The sequence below is a fragment of the Protopterus annectens genome, chromosome 7.part1, assembly GCF_019279795.1.
Source record: "Protopterus annectens isolate FY-2018-M chromosome 7.part1, PAN1.0, whole genome shotgun sequence".
In the NCBI taxonomy this organism is placed as follows: domain Eukaryota; kingdom Metazoa; phylum Chordata; order Ceratodontiformes; family Protopteridae; genus Protopterus; species Protopterus annectens.
Window position 1 is genome coordinate 425,815,095 of NC_056740.1, and position 17,227 is coordinate 425,832,321.

The following is a 17,227-nucleotide window of genomic DNA, read 5'->3' on the forward strand; positions in this document are numbered from 1 at the left end:
GTCTATGGTGTCAGCAAGGGCTTTTTGGTAAGTTGTTTTTTTTCCTTTCCAGGCACAGTGGGAGAAGAACTGTCAGGATCAGAGTAAGAATCCATGCTATAACTGAGGAGGATGTCTCAAAGCTGATAAGCATGCTAGAATGAGTCAATAGAAAGGTCGGTTGTGAGAAAGTATTCATGAGCAGCACACTTACATATCCCTACACAGCTCTTTTTCAAAGTAATGCACATGTAACACACTACAATCCTGAAAGAACCACTGAAGGGTAAATGCACATTGACAGAAAGAAAAATAGCAGGTAAGTTGTCACAAAGTCTTCACAAGAACTAACACACACAGTAATGTCTCTTGCTCATGTAAAACACTTCCTGACAGTAAACACTTCACCAAAAGTTAATAAAGGTTCCAAAAACAATATATTTTTACACAAAACAGACCCTAAATACATTAACTAGCTAAGTGCTAACAATAGTGGTCTCTGACAGGAAACTCCTGATATTTATAAAAAGTACAATTTTTTTAAAGGGAAATAACTCTTAAAGCCCAAAACTAAAAAAAATAAAATTTTACAGGGCAAGACACCGGGGACTTATCTTCCAGAATCAAAGTTTGAAGCCAACTGCTGCTCCTGTGAAACCTCAGAGTTGCTTCTTTTCAAGTTGGCAAGAAAATATTGAAGAAAAGCTTCATTCTGACTGCTGATTTTCCTCCACAGAGATATCCAGTTAGCCATCAGAATGAAGGTGTGAGAGGGAGCCAGATCTTGGAGAAGCTGGCCAGTTGTGTCCTGGACAGGACACTGCAGCAATAAGAATGCTGAACATAATTGGTTAAACTACCTTATTATACCATGATCCCCCCAAAACGTGCACGCTGATTGGCCAGCGTGCCCGTTGTAAATCGAGTTATACTAATGGAAAAAGGTCCGTCGCCGGACTTTTTCCATTAGTATAACTCGATTTTAAACTGTCTCGCTATGTTAAATGGGTTTAACATGGCGAGAGCTTTAAAATAAGCAACGGAGATCTCCGTTGCTTATTTTAAAGCTGTCTCGCTATGTTAAACCCACTTAACATAGCAAGGCAATGTTTAAAAAACGGAGAAAGCAAGATCTCCGTTGCTTTTATGTTTATGTTAAATGAGTTTAACATAGCGAGACAGTTTTAAAATAAGCAACGGAGATGTCCGTTGCTTATTTTAAAACTGTCTCGCTATGTTAAACTCATTTAACATAGCTATAAAAAGCAACGGAGATCTTGCTTTCTCCGTTGCTTTACAACTCTGATGTACTGCGCAGCGGCGCAGTACATCAGAACTGCCGTGGATGCCAGACATCTGTGGAAGGGCAGTAAACAGGCATTATACTATGCCATTATTTAAGAAAAGTAATAGTTTCTTTTCTTAAATAATGTCATGGTATAATAGCAATAACCCACTTCTGGGTGTGGGTAATGCTAAATTTACCCACGGTTGGCTTTGTTTGGTCCTCGGGCTTGCCGGGACCAAACCACGCCAACCGTGGGTAAATTTAGCATTACCCACATCCAGGCATGGGTTATTGCTATATTATCTCCAGGGAGCCACACAGATTGAAGTGAGAGTGAAAGTAAGACACCAGCAATGCAGATAAGGTGAGATGTCAATGTATTAAAACTGAAGCAACTGACACTAACACTATTTTATATGAGAGAATAACATAGCAAAAGGTTGGGCAAGCTAATGATTTACTCCTTCAGGTATTAATAACTGGGTACACGTTACCTTCTTCAAATAACACCCCGAGAAAACTGTAGTTGGCATTCCATCCTTTCTATAAGCATTTATTTAGCAGTAAATAGTAGCAGCTTTAATAATCCCTGGTGAATTTAAATGTGGCACTTACCTTTTTGGCCTTTAATGCTGCATTATTAGTTTCAATATTATAAGGGACTAAGACTTTGTCAATATAATGAAAAATCCCATTGCTTGCAATGATGTCACTCTTGACAATTTCAGTGTCTTTATTTAGGTACACAACACCCTATGAAAATACAAAACAGAAAGGCAACGTTAGTTTGCATTCGTAAGTGTTACTGATTTAAGATCATAATTAGCTCAGCAGAGCAGACTTTAATGTCATTTACATTTAATTTCATTTCACTTGACTTCATCAGTTCAAGTGACATGAAGATCATAACAGCCTTAACCACAATCAAAAGAAGACATTTTAACACAATATTTAAAATGATTCTTTCTGTATACAATGAACTGGATAAAGATGTTTTAGAACTAGTATGAACAGTAGCACATGTTTAAAATAGAGGCGATCTTTCATTCTTTGATTTATAATAAACTAATACATTCCACTAGACGCGTGAATAAATAACTCAGCATTTCGAATGCCTGTATAACAGAACTAGAAGTCATTTTACTATATACTTTGCAAACAGGCACATATACTGGTAGGCTATTGTATTATCAAAAGGCATTGCTTGTACTCTTGACTATGTTATACGACTGTACTTATCTCTTGGAAGCATTGTTATAAACCGAAGCATAGAACAGCATGTAACATTCTCCACATCCACTACAAAATATTAAATTATTCCCCAAAATGGAAAGCAATGATACATTAGTCAATAATTCCATAGCTTCGGTATCCAAAACACTGATGCATCTGAGTATAATGTTTATCAACAAGTATTTATGTCTTCCTATCAAAGTGTCAGGTGAAGGTTGGGTAGGTACATTTCCAGATAATGCCACAATTGCCAGAATGGTGTCATCAATAAAAGCTCAGTTAGACATTCACAGGTTTTTCCACAGCTTGTATGAATGGGCTCAATTTAAGGGCATCTTTTTAATGACTTAAAGTACAAGTTATTAAGGTATAATATCCTGAGAAATCATTTTGTTCATCATCATATTTCGGCTTTTATCATTAGGGGTCGCCACAGTGGATCATCTCTTTCCATTTCTTCCTATCCTCTGCATCTTGCTCTGTCACACCAACCGCCTGCATGTCCTCTCTCACCACGTCCATAAACCTTATCTTAGGCCTTCCTCTTTTCCTCTTACCTGGCAGCTCCATCCTTAGCATATTTTCCCCAATATATCCATCATCCCTCCTTAGCACATGTCCAAACCAATGCAATCTCGTCTCTCTTGCTTTGTCTCCAAACTGTCCAACATGAGCTGGCTCTCTAATATACTGATTCCTAATCCTATCCATCCTAGTCACACCGAGTGCAAATCTTAACATCTTTAACTCTGCCACATCCAGCTCTGACTCCTGCCTTTTTGTCAATGCCACTGTCTCCAACCCATATAACATAGCTGGTCTCACTACCCCCTTGTAGACCTTCCCTTTCACTCTTACTGGTACCCGTCTATCACAAATCACTCTTGACACTCTTCTCCACCCATTCCACCCTGCCTGTACTCTCTTCTTCACCTCTCTTCCACATTCACCATTACTCTGAACTGTTGATCTCAAGTACTTAAACTCATCCACCTTTACCAATTATACTCCCTGCATCCTCACCGTTCCTCTACCCTCCGTCTCATTTACACACATATATTCTGTCTTAGCCCTTCTGACCTTCATTCCTCTGCTCTCTAGAGCATAGCTCCACCTCTCCAGAGTCTCCTCAACCTGATTCCTACTCTCACTACAGATCACAATGTCATCTACAAACATCATAGTCCACAGGGCCTCCTGTCTGATCTCATCTGTCAACCTGTCCATCACCACTGCAAATAAGAAAGGACTCAGAGCTGATCCTTGATGTAATCCCACCTCCACCTTAAACGGATCTGTCACTCCCACTGCAGTCCTCACCACTGTCACACTACCCTTGTACATATCCTGTACCACTCTTACATACTTCTCTGCCACTCCAGACTTCCTCATACAATACCACAACTCTTCTCTAGGCACCCTGTCATATGCTTTCTCCAAGTCTACAAAGACACAATGCAACTCCTTCTGACCTTCTCTGTATTTCTCCAATAACACTCTCAGAGCAAACACTGCATCTGTAGTGCTCTTGCCTGGCATGAAACCATACTGCTGATCACTAATCATCACCTCCCTTCTTAACCTAGCTTCTACTACTCTTTCCCATAACTTCAAGCTGTGACTGATCAACTTTATCCCTCTGTAGTTACTGCAGCTCTGCACATCACCCTTATTCTTAAATATAGGTACCAAAACACTTTTTCTCCACTCCTCAGGCATCCTCTGACTTTCCAAAATTTCATTAAACAATTTAGTTAAAAATTCCACTGCCATTTCTCCTAAGCACCTCCATGCTTCCATTGGGATGTCATCTGGACCAACAGCCTTTCCATTCTTCATCCTCTTCATAGCTGTCCTTACTTCCTCCTTGCTAATCTGTTTCACTTCCTGATTCACTATCCCCACATCATCCAACCTTCTCTCTCTCTCTCATTCTCTTCATTCATCAGCCTCTCAAAATACTCTTTCCATCTACTCAACACACTCTCCTCTCTTGTGAGTATCTTTCCCTCACTATCCTTTATCACCCTTACTTGCTGCACATCTTTCCCAGCTCTGTCCCACTGTCTAGCTAATCGGTACAGGTCATTTTCTCCCTCTTTAGTGTCCATCCTGAGAAATCGTTTTGTTGGTAATTATAATGCTGTTAAGAACAACCTTTAAAAGACCTGTAATGGAATATAGCATATAATTTTGCTTGTTAACTTGGTCTGACATTTGAAGACTGGAAAAGGCAATTTCTTTTTTTTTTTTTTTTGCTAGAAACACTAAAGGACTAAATGATATCAGATACAAGGAAAGACATAAATAAGTTAATTCTTTTCAGTATATTATAGGCAGATAAGGGATGGCTTGGTTTGGGTGTTTAAATGTTTACGAAATGAAGGAACTGGATGTAATTTAGAAATCCTTTTTCGAAAAAAGTACGAAAAATAATCAGTTACTTAGTGAGCTGGGTGTCACGAGATCACTGGTCGTAAATGGAATTCATTGCCATAAGAATTTAAAATATGCAGACGATATCGATAGTTTTGAAAGTAAATTGGTTCTGTGACTTGGAAACAGGATCTGCTGGACTAGGTCTTCGTGGAGAATGGTTGTAATGAGGTCCTGCCCCTACTTCTAACACTGTAACATTACATGTTATTTAAATGTTAAATAAGCAAAAAAAAATCATTCTCAAATAAATGTAACTACCTATCCATTCAATACACTGAGAATGCAGATCTATTAAAATCAATCCACTAGCAAAACTCTTCACTACTTTGTTTTTTTTTTTCTTTTTGCAAAATTCATAGCAAAAAAAATCACCTACCCAGGCATACGTTTTTTGTAGAACAACAAGGGTAGACTCAAATCTTTTGGCAGATGAACATAAAATTGTATCAGTTACATAATCCACATATATAGAGTTAGGTACTAACATACCCAGAACAATCCTAATAACCATAAAAAGATGATGTTGAACCAACATGTACTTGGAAATGGCAGAGACAACTTTAACTAAATAAAATATACACAATTGAAAAGCATCTGTTGTGAAGACTGGTAGAGATGGGTGAACTGCAACAATGAAAAGCTAGCAAGTACAGCTGATGCAAGGCAACCAAACTAGTATGCATCAAAATAAAGCGCCAGCACCAAAGATGAGCTGAAATGAGTTTCAGCTCATCTTTGGTGCTAGAGATGGGTGAAGTCTGCCAGCCTAGCCAAATAGAATTTGGTATATAATTCTATCATTTGTAAATACTGTGAAATGTTGAAATGCAAGCTTGCTTCTTAAATGAAAGAATATGTTGTAAAATGTTGAACATAAAATGATGTGGCAACATTGCCATCTTCTGTAAAGAAAGCTAAGTCAAGCATTTCTTGTTAGTCCTTTGAAATTAAAATTATTTCATCACTGTCTTTGATGTTTACAATTCAGCTCTGGCTGGGCTAGATGAAGGCTTCCTGCCTATTGTTTTAAGGCTAAAGTTAATGACCAGAATTTACATGTGGAATGTCCTTTATTGCTCTAAGTGTAAAAGAATGTAAATGCAGTTTCTGTCAGCCTGGGAACACCAGTAAAGTGTGAAATGATGTAATGTTTTATCAGAACTGTAGTTTCAATTTAAACAAAGAGAACCAGAAGGCATTAAGCATTTTTGTCTTGATCATCCAACTCACAGCACTCTGCCTTGCTCTATGTAAGTAAGTTATTTTAGAAGTGTGTTTTCTTTCAGGAATAACTAGAAATTATAAAGATTAGACTAAGTGTTTTTCTGTGATGTCAGAACTGTACTACTGATTTATTTTAAGTATTTCTGTGTGATCTCTGAACTTTTAGCTAGCACTTTATAGTAGAAAGTATTGTCTTGTGGTTTTAATTATTTATTATTAAATATTTTAAAACCTTTTAATTGTGGCTGGTTTGTGTAAAGATAATTTAAGCTCTTTAGAGTACTTGTATTCCTTTGGTAAAACTGTACAAAGCTACTCTAATAAGCTTTGACTGTTTAGTCACATCTACCAATTAGATAATAATATTGCACAGTAATAATTGGACACCATTTTAAGGGTCTTTGAGTAGCTGATAGGTATCAGTGGGTGGTGGCAAGTGGAACTACCATATATTCTGGAAGAAAAGGGCACAGCTGGAGAAACTGTGCCAGCCTCCCCCAGGAGTGTCTGTGTGGTTGTATAACCTCTTCTCAAAGTGCATGTGGGTGTGTGTGTGTGTGTGTGTGTGTGTGTGTGTGTGTGTGTGTGTGTGTGTGTGTGTGTGTGTGTGTGTGTGTGTGTGTGTGTTAGCTTCTTGGGCAGGGGCATGAAGCACTGGTTGGATACAGAGGGTGCTAGAGGTTTTAGCTTGCCCACTAGGCTGAGATCTGGACCCTATAGCTGTGCTAGTGGGGAGTCTTATTGCTGACCTAGAAAGCAAGGGAGTGACCAGCCCCGGACTTACTGTGATCTCTGTGTGCTGTTAAGCGAAATTGCACTTTACTGTGTGTATTTGTTATCCTTTCCTCATATATGAGATGCCCTCTCTGGTGTTGGTGGGGAGGACTGAGGCTTCTTCATTGCTGTGCCAGGGTACAGGTATCACATATTAATTGGTGGCACTGGTGGGATATCCACACCACATATTAATTGGTTGGCAAATACTAATTGGCTTGTAGTGTTGTGGGTAGAGTGAATCCTGTAGCTTGTGTACGGTGAGCTTTGAAGGTGTTTTGTACTCTAAAACAGCCATGCAGTGTATACTCAGAGTTCAGATCACAATTGTTTTATTTCTTTTGTTAGCTTAAATAGTCAGGGTGAGCAGGCAGCATATCAGCAGAGGAGTACGGAAAGCTGACAACGAGACAGCTGGTGGAGATGTGCCAGGCTAGGGTACTGGTGCATGCAAACCTGACTAAGGCAGACCTGATTGCTGCCTCGGTTGCAGCTGCATCGGAAAACAGCAACCAGGAGGACAATCAGACTGGCAGTGGAAATATAATTCCCTCTCAAATGGACCCAACCTTTTTGCAGTGGACTTAAAATTCCAGCTGGAGCTAAAGAGACTTGAGTTGGAGGCCAGGCATGTGGAATTAGAAGCAAATGAGAGACTGCAATGTTTGTAGGCTGAGCAGAATGATAAACTGTTATGTCTGCAAGCTGAGGAACAAGAGAGGCAGAGGCAGCATGAGAAGGAGATGCTGACTTTTCGCCAGAGTCATGGAGGTGATGGGAAAGGGAGTAACTAGACCCCAGAAGCACAAAAGGTCAGTAACTTTCTTCCACAGTTTAAAGAGGGGGATAATTTTGATAATTTCATTCATATGTTTGTGAGGGTATGTAAACAGTATGAAGATGACCAAGGGCTCTGGTTATGGATCCTGACCCCCTTACTCCATGGTAAAGCTGTAACTGCATTATCTAAAATGTCTGACGTTGCATGTTTTGATTATACTGCTGTTAAGAAATGTCTTTTAGAACTGTTTAAACTAACACCTGAAATGTATAAGAAAAAGTTTTGTGAGCATAGCCGCAAGGCAGATGAAAGTGTGTGTGAATATGTTGCTGAATTGAGCACTTACTTCCATAGGTGGGTGAGTGGATGTCAGGTCACCACTTTTGAAGGGCTGGCAGTCCTTTTGGTGAGGGAACAAGTCCTTAGCACTTTGCCTGAGGACATGAGGATCTGGTTAGCTGATAGACAATGTGCTACTTCAGATGAGTTGGGTAAGAAGAGAGACCTATGCTTGGCAAGCAGGGCAGCCCTGCACAGGAAGAGGACCCCCAGTACTGCTCATGGGTCTAAAGGAACCCATGGTGGGCAGCACAGACTGCCACAGCAGAATCTGCCAGTAGCAGGGGAAGCCACTAGTCCAGGTACATGTCCAGGAGCTAGGGTTAAATGTTTTGAATGCAACCAGTGGGGCCATGTGGCATACAGGTGTCCATGGAGGCAAGGTGGGAACAAAAGGTGAGGGAGCCAGTAAGTGGGAAAGACAAAATGCCAATAGTAGGTTGTCTTGAGACAACAGGGGTACTAAACTACCATCCTGCAGATGTCCTGAGAGGGAAGGATTTGGATGAGGCAGTACCATGTGCTTATGCAGTTACATGCAATCAGGCTAGGAGACAAGCATGTGGGTCTGGCAGCCTGGGGGAGACCCAGCTAGACTGCATACTTGCATCCAGGACTGGTGAGGTAGTTACTTCAGGGAGGGAGCAACTCTGTAGCAGTGAAACTGAAGGTGAGCCACAGCTGTTTGTGGGTACGGGTGGTCCCTTGGACAGAGTGACTGCAAAGGTAGAGGTGAGTAGTAGTACCCAGGCTGACAGTGAGGCACCACTGTCAGAGCATGCCAGACTTCCTGTGGAAGGGGAGCTGGGAATTGACAAAGAGAGAGTTGAGACAGGCTCAGCTCTCAGACCCTACGTTGCAAGGTCTGAGGCAGGTAGCTAAGGAGGCGCGTGATTCTCAAGGAAAGGGGGGGAATCTGTACACTGGGACAAAGGGTTACTATACAGAGAATGGACCCCTGAGGGAGGGCTAGAAGGTGAGATAGTGCAGCAGTTGGTAGTGCCTAGAGCCAACAGTCTGGTACTTCTAGCCATAGCCCATGATATTCTCTTTGCAGGTCATATGGGCATAAAACATACAAAGAGGAGTATTATGCAGAACTTCTACTGGCCTGGAATTTCAAGAGATGTAACAGAGTACTACAGGACCTGTGCTCAGTGCCAAAAGGTAGGCAAGGCAGGAGACAAGGCGAGAGCTCCTTTGATGCCTTTGCCTGTGATTCAAAAGCCATTTCAGAGGATAGCTATGGATATTGTGGGTCCTCTGAGTACGCCAAGTTCCACAGGGAAAAAGTATATGCTAGTGGTAGTGGATTATGCTACACGATACCCTCAGTTGGTGGCTTTGTCCTCTATTGAGGCAGAGAAGGTGGCAAATGCTTTGTTAGTGATTTTCAGCAGGGTAGGTTTCCCAAAAGAATTACTGTCTGACAGAGGTGCCAGTTTCATGTCAAACCTGCTGGCTTGTCTGTGGAAGTCCTGTGAGGTGAAGCGCAAAAAGACCACCTCCTACCATCCCCAGACTAATGGTCTTGTTGAGAAGTTAAACTCTACATTCAAGTCCATGCTACAGGCATTTGCAGATCAGTTTAAGAGGGAGTGGGACAAATATTTGCCTCATCTGTTGTTTGCTTACAGAGAAGTTCCCCAGGAATCTACAGGTTTTTCACCCTTTGAGTTGCTGTATGGGAATAGGATGAGGGGACTTTGAGATTTAATTTGAGATGAGTGGGAAAGTGAGTGCGAGTCTCACAAGGAGTCTGTTGTGACATACGTCCTGAACCTCAGGACAAGGCTCAGGGAACTCATGGGGTTGGCCCAGGAGAACCTGGCAGAAGCCCAACAACAGAAAAAGGTGTGGTATGACAGAAATGCTCGAGCTAGAGAGTATGCTGTGGGGCAGCAGGTAATGGTTCTCATTCCTGTCAGACACAACAAGCTGCAAGCAGCTTGGGAGGATCCCTACAAGGTGGTAAGAAAGGTAAGTGATGTTAACTGCATGGTGGAACTGCTAGTCAGACAGCCGGGGCACAAATTGTACCATGTTAACATGATGAAACCTTACCATGATAGGGAGGCTCTTGTGCTGAGTATTTACAGTGGATTGCAGGAGGAGTCTGAGGGAGATCTGAGGACTAATCTCCTCAGTGAGGCCCAGCAGCTATCTCCTACCCAGGTTCTAGAAATCCAAGGTGTGTTGCAGGAATTTGGGGACTTGTTCACTGGGGAACCAGGGTGCACCCACCTAGTGCAGCACCAGGTGGATACAGGACCCCAAAGGCCTATTAGGCAGGCCTGAGAGAGTCAAACAAACTCTGAGGGAGGAGGTACAGGAAATGTTGGAACTAGGGGTGATTCAAGAGTCCAACAGTCCCTGGGCCTCCCTAGTGGTGCTGGTGGTAAAGAAGGATGGCAGCACCAGGTTCTGTGTGGACTACAGGAAATTAAATAGTCACACAGAGTCGGATTCTTACTCCATGTCTAGGACAGATGAGGCCCTAGAGCAGCTGGGTGGGGCTAAGTATCTTACAACCACTGATCTTACCAAGGGTTACTGGCAGGTGCCCTTGACTCCCAGTGCTAGACAGATGTCAGCCGTTGTGACTCCTTTTGGCTTATATGAGATCATAAAGATGCCCTTTGGGATGAAGAATGCCCCAGCAACTTTATAGAGGCTGGTAGATAATATCCTAGTAGGAGTAGGAGGGTTTGCCCTTGCTTACCTAGATGATATTGCCATCTACAGCCATTCCTGGCCAGAGCACCTTCAGCATGTCAGGGAGGTGCTGGGCAGACTACAGAAGGCAGGGTTGACCATTTAGCCAAGCAAATGTCAGGTGGGTATGGCAGAGCTCTCCTACCTAGGACATAGAGTGGGGAGTGGTAAGATGAAAACAGAACCTGCCAAAGTGGAAGCCATTCAAGCATGGCCTGCACCTGTTACTAAAAAGTAGGTGAGGGCATTTTTAGGGACAGCAAGGTACTACAGAAAGTTCATCCCCAGTTATAGTACCATAGCTGCTCCCCTCACAGACCTGACAAGGAAGGACAGGCCAGATAAGGTAGTGTGGACCCCACCATGTGAGCAGGCATTTCAGAAGCTTAAAGAAGCTTCGGGATGACCCCCTGTGTTAGCCAGTCCAAATTACAGCAAAGAATTTGTTGTGCAGGTGGATGCTTTGAACCATGGGGTGGTGGCTGTACTTAGCCAGATTTCTTCAGAGGGAGAATAGCACCCAGTGGTTTATCTCAGTTGTAGGCTCCAACCCAGGGAGGAATGCTATGCAGCTGTAGAAAAGGAATGTCTAGCCATACTGGAGGCACTGCAGAAACTTCAGTCTTATTGTATGGAAGGAAATTCACTGTTATGACAGATCACAACCCTCTAACATCGTTAAACAGAGCCAGCCAGCAAAATGCCAAGTTGCTAAGATGGAGCCTGGGGTTGCAAGCATATATGTCAGTGCAGCACTACAGTGGGAGTAGCAATGCCAATGCAGATGGGCTCTCAAGTTAGGGAATGGGGTAGGCATACTCAGATAGACAAAACAGTGTAAGAAACTTCTCTGTGTGGAAGATTTTCAGTCTTTAGACCCACTACACTTTAGTGGGTTGTTTTGAGACTTTGGGGATACCACAGAGATTACTTGTTTTTTATACTCAGATAGACCTAACCCTCTCAAGTGGCATTTCTCAAGGGTCACTTGGAAAACTAGCTTGGGTTCTCGGGGGGGGGGGGTGTGAAGACTGGTAGAGATGGATGAAGGCTGCCAGCAATTTGGTATATAATTCTATAATTTGTAAATACTGTGAAATGTTGAAATGCAGGCTTGCTTCTTAAATGAAAGACTATGTTGTAAAATGTTGAACTTAAAACAATGTGGCAACACTGCCATCTGTTGTAAAGAAAGTTAAGTCAAGCATTTCTTGTTGGTCCTTTGAAAGTAAAATAATTTCATCACTGCCTTTGATGTTTACAATTCGGCTCCGGCCGGGCTAGATGAAAACTTCCTACCTATTGTTTTAAGGCTAAAGTTAATGACCAGAATTTACATGTGGAATATCCTTTATTGCTCTAAGTGTAAAAGAATGTAAATTCAGTTTGTGTCAGCCTGGGAACACCAGGAAAGTGTGAAATGATGCAATGTTTTATCAGAACTGCAGTTTCAATTTAAACAAAGAGAACCAGAAGGCATTAAGCATTTTTGTCTTGATCATCCAACTCACAGTACTCTGCCTTACTCTATGTAAGTAAGTTATTTTTAGGAATAACTAGAAATTAGAAATATTAGACTAAGTTTTTTTCTGTGATGTCAGAACTGTACTACTGATTTATTTTAAGTATTTCTGTGTGATCTCTGAACTTCTGACTAGCACTGTATAGTAGAAAGTATTGTCTTGTAGTGTTAATTATTTATTATTAAATATTTTAAAACCTTTTAACTGTGGCTGGTTTGTGTAGAGATAATTTAAGCTTTTTAGAGTACTTGTAAGCCTTTGGTAAAACTTTACAAAGCCACTCTGATAAGCTTTGACTGTTTAGTCACATCTACCAATTGGATAATAATATTGCACAGTCATAATTGGACACCCTGTTAAGGGTCTTTGAGTAGCTGATAAGTATTAGTGGGTGGTGGCAAGTGGAACTACTGTATAGTCTGGGAGAAAGAGGCACAGCTGGAGAAACTGTGCAATCCTTCCCTAGGATTGTCTGTGTGGTTGTGTAACCTCTTCTCAAAGTGCATGTGTGTGTGTGTGTGTGTGTGTGTGTGTGTGTGTGTGTGTGTGTGTGTGTGCATCAGCTACTTGGGCAGGGACACAAAGCACTGGTTGGTCAGAGAGGGTGCTAGAAGTTTTAGCTTGCCCACTAGGCTGAGATCTGGACCCTATAGCTGTACCAGTGGGGAGTCTTATTGGGGACCTGGAGAGCAAGAGAGCGACCAGCCTCGGACTGACTGTGATCTCTGTGTGCTGTTAAGGGAAACTGCACTTTACTGTGTATATTTGTTATCCTTTCCTCATATATGAGACTCTGGTGTTGGTGGTGACGATTGAGGCTCCTTGATTGCTGGGCCAGAGCATGGGCGTCACATCTGTATCCAACTCATTATTAGCTAATCTGCATGTCTCTAAATCACCAGTAATTATCACAAGTACAAATCAGCACTTTCCTGTGATAAACACCTTGGGCAGTCCATGCATCAAGTTGGTATAGGTGCCCTCCCTCATTCACTCTCCCATATACATACAGACACACACAGACACACACACACACACACACACACACACACACACACACACACACACACACACACACACACACACACACACACGCACTCAACTTGTCTCTAGGTTTATTAATCCCTTGTTGACTGGCTAAGTTTCTGTATGCTAGTGGCTTCCTTTTAGGGGAAACCTGAAATGGTATTTATACTACTATTGTAAATCTGGTGAGGGAGTTAGGAAACTTCCCCTATGCTTTTTGATAGGTGCCATGGGATCTTTTGCATCCACCTGAGCTACCACCAACTCAAGCAGGTGGGACCTTGGTTTAATGCCTCATTCAAAGGATGAGACACTCAGGAGTGCAGTATCTCATCTTATTTTGCACTACAGTGTCACAATCCATCCACCTGGTATGGGAATAGAAGCCACAGCCTTCTGTACCAGAGGTGTTTGTGCTACCTCTTGTGGCACTCACACTCAGTTGACAGAATGTCCCTGATGTATCCTCCTTGTTTTTTTTTCCTGTCCCCATAAATTAGGGATACATTCAGTCAGTCAATAACGCCAGACAGCAGAATTGTATTCCTCTTATAGTTCAAAGTGACCACCATGATGGCCCCCCATTACTGTAGTGTCCCTCTAAGCTTTGTCCTGAAGTCTGCAGAACAGCTGTTACAATCGGACATGCCCCAACTCTTCATAACAGTCCCTGAGTATGTCCCTGTTCTGTTCATCATTCCTCATGGACAGTTACAATCCGTCAATGATGCTAGACTTTAAGAATGCATACTACTTTATTTATTTGAAGTTTGTTTGCCAGGATAGTCCATTGGGCCACTAGGAGCCCATTTTCAATGGAGTCCTGGGGAGAAAAGTTCCAGAAAAATATAAATACATAGTACACATTGCACATATACATTACAGATTATCTGATAGGAATACAAAGTAAATATGATAAGAAAAGGTTAACAATGATAGAATACATCAGTATAGTTCATTAAACAGCAATAAAAACAAACACTTTTTATTATTACAAAAGTAGCAGCGTAGGGTAACTGTTACGTAGTTGGTCAAATAGTTCAATAGGGCTGTGGAACTATAGGAGGCAGTGATGGCGTATTTAGTTCTAGGAGAGTAGGAAGTGGTATTAGAAGGATTAGGTAGGATGGGAACAGGAGCACTTCCACTGTAAAGTAAGGTGTGAGTGGAGCAAGGTTTTAAATGAGAAGAGACTGCTGGTGATGCGGATAGGAGATGGTAGAGAATTCCAGAGGCATGCAAGAGAAAAGGACATTAGGTGATTCCCAGCTGGATGTGTGGGTTTGTGCAATTTAATTAGATTTTAGGAATTAGATCTTGGAAGTATTTCTGATTCATGCATTTCAAAGGTAGTGGCTAGGGAGGGACAACAAGAGGGATTATAAATGAGTTTGTGTGCTTGGATGAGTTGGGTATAAGTGAGGAGGTTAGGTAGAGCTTAGCCAGTTTAGTTGGTGAATAGAATTACAATGGCGAGAAATGGCTCTGTGACCTGCCCTAAATTGTGATATCTTGTTATAGCAAGAGGAGAGTTTGTTTTGAGGGAAGATTGCAGGTTAGTGAAAATAGATGCACCATATAGGAAGGATGGGATGAGGTAAGCATTGGCTAGTATGAGCCTGGTGGAAGGAGAGATATAACGATTACGGCGGTATAGCATACCATGTTTTTTGTGGTTTTTTTTAATATTTACTTGTAAATGTTTGTCGAATTTTAGTTGATCATCTATGAGAACTCCTAGTAATTTAGTGCCAGAGACTATTTCTAGGGGAGTATTGTTTTTGCTGGTGATTATGCATGAGTGTTTATCTAGGGAGGAGGTTTTGGAGGCAGTGAATAACACAAGTTTAGCTTTGGTTGCATTAAGACCCAGATGGTTGTCTAGCATCCACTGCTCAGTAGAGGAGAAGGCACTTTGGGTAAGCTTATTTACAGTGGGGATAGAACAAGAGGAGCAGATAATGGTAAAATCGTCGGCATATTGATTGAGGTTGAAGTTTGGAATGGTTTGGTAGAAGTCGTTAATGAATATATTGAATAGTAGGGGGCCTAAAATGGAACCTTGGGGACACCTGTGGGAGTATTAAGGAAGGGTGAAGTGGCTTTATTCCGTTTGACTGCTTGTTGTCTGGTTGTGAGGTAGCTGGAGAACCACTTGGTACAGGATGGGACTAAGCTTAGTTTGGAGAGTTTATTAAGAAGCAGGTTGTGGGAAATAGTGTCAAACGCCTTGGAGAGGTCGAGGAGATGGGTGGACACGAAATGGCCAGAATTGCGGGCTTTATTAACTGTTTCAAGAAAGGAGAGGAGGGCAGTGGAGATGCTATGACCATGTCTAAATCCATGCTGTGCGGGGGTAAGAAGCTGGTTGTTGATGAGATAGGGTAATTGTTGGTGGTGGATACATTTTTCAAGAAGCTTAGAAATAGGGGATAAGATAGCAAGAGGGTGGAAGTTTGGAATGTCATTATTATTGCCTCCTTTATGTAGAGAAATAATAAAGGCTTTCTTCCAGAGCTGCGGGACCTGGCTTTCTGAAATAGATCGATTAATTAGTATGCTGATAGAGAGAGCAATGGCTTTTGTGGCTACTTTTAGGAAGCAGGAGGAAATTTCATTAGGTGCATTGGAACGAGGCTTTAATTTTAGGAGAAGTTTTTTATGGTGGATATAGAGATGAGATTGATAGAGAAGGGTAAAGGTTGGGGGCAAGGGATGCTGGGGGATGAATGGATGGGTGCAGGCTGAGGAGGGGTTGCAGAGGTGTTGGTGAAGGATGATGTTAGCTTGTTTATGGACTCTGAAGAAAGAGTTAAATTGGGTGGCTAAGTCCATGTCATTAGCATCTGGGTTAGGGCAAGTATTTTCTTTCATTCCCAGGTTGAAGACAGATGAGATTCCTTTCCAAAATAGTTTGAGATTGGTGTTGTGGTTGGTTTGCAGAGTGGAGAAATAGGTTTTGTGGTCTGAGGTAATAAGTTTTTTTACTTTATTTTATAGTGTTTTATATTTGTTAAGGGTGATAATGGTTTTATTTTTATGGTAATGTGTCCAGAGTTTGCCACTGAGTAGCGTAGTAGCTAAGGTGTTTTTGGTTAACCAGCATACAGGGTTACTTTTTGTACATTTTGTTTTTAGAGGGGAAAAGGAGTTGAGCAGGTTTGTGAAAGTAGAGTTAAAGTAGGAGAGAGCATTATCTCGGGGAAGAGTCTTTAATGGGTTTCAGTTTGTGCTTTTTAGTGCATTTGAGAAGGTTTCAGAATTTACATTTTTTAGGCAGCGAGTGGAAATATAGGTGTCAGTTAGTTGTATGGAAGAGGGGAGATGGCAGGCAAAAGTGGGGAAGTGGTCAGCTAGTGGGTCTGGGAGAATACCACTATCAGAGATATAGTGAGGATGGGATACTAGAATCCAGTCTATTGTACTTCCAGTAATGGAGTTCATGGAAGGCCTGGTAGTGGAATTGATTAGTTGTGTAAAGTTATGTAAGTTAATATTGAGTGAATTAGTGGGAGACTGGATTGTGGCCCAGTTTATGTTTACATCCCCCAGGATTATGGTTTCGTAAGTAATGTTGGTGGAGACCCAGGAGAGAATATCTTCAAGGGATGAGAGAACACATATGAGTTTATGCTTGTTTAGGTGAAGTAGAGCTGGTATCATTTCTGCCTTGCTAAATTTGGGAAAGGGTTTGGTATAGGGGTGACTAAGAGGGATGCTGAGTAAAGGAGTGCTACACCACCCCCCTTTTTTGTGTTCTGTCATTCCTTAAGATGCAATAGTTGGGAGGACTTAGTTTAGAATCTTTTATGTGGGGCTTAAGCCAGGTTTCTGAGATGGAGAGAATATCGGGTTGGTTATGTAGAAGCCAGGCATGAAGGTTTGGAATTTTGTTACATAGGCTCT

General features: G+C 41.8%; 1 protein-coding gene across 1 annotated transcript in view; it reads right to left on the bottom strand.

Annotated features, from left to right (window-relative positions):
- Positions 1–17,227, bottom strand: part of STAB1 (stabilin 1) — a 2,761,215-nt gene that overhangs the window by 966,557 nt on the left and 1,777,431 nt on the right. Inside the window, exon 53 of the mRNA XM_044078505.1 lies at positions 1,883–2,020. Within this exon, the coding sequence (XP_043934440.1) occupies positions 1,883–2,020 (138 nt within the window). The remainder of the gene's footprint in view (positions 1–1,882; positions 2,021–17,227) is intronic.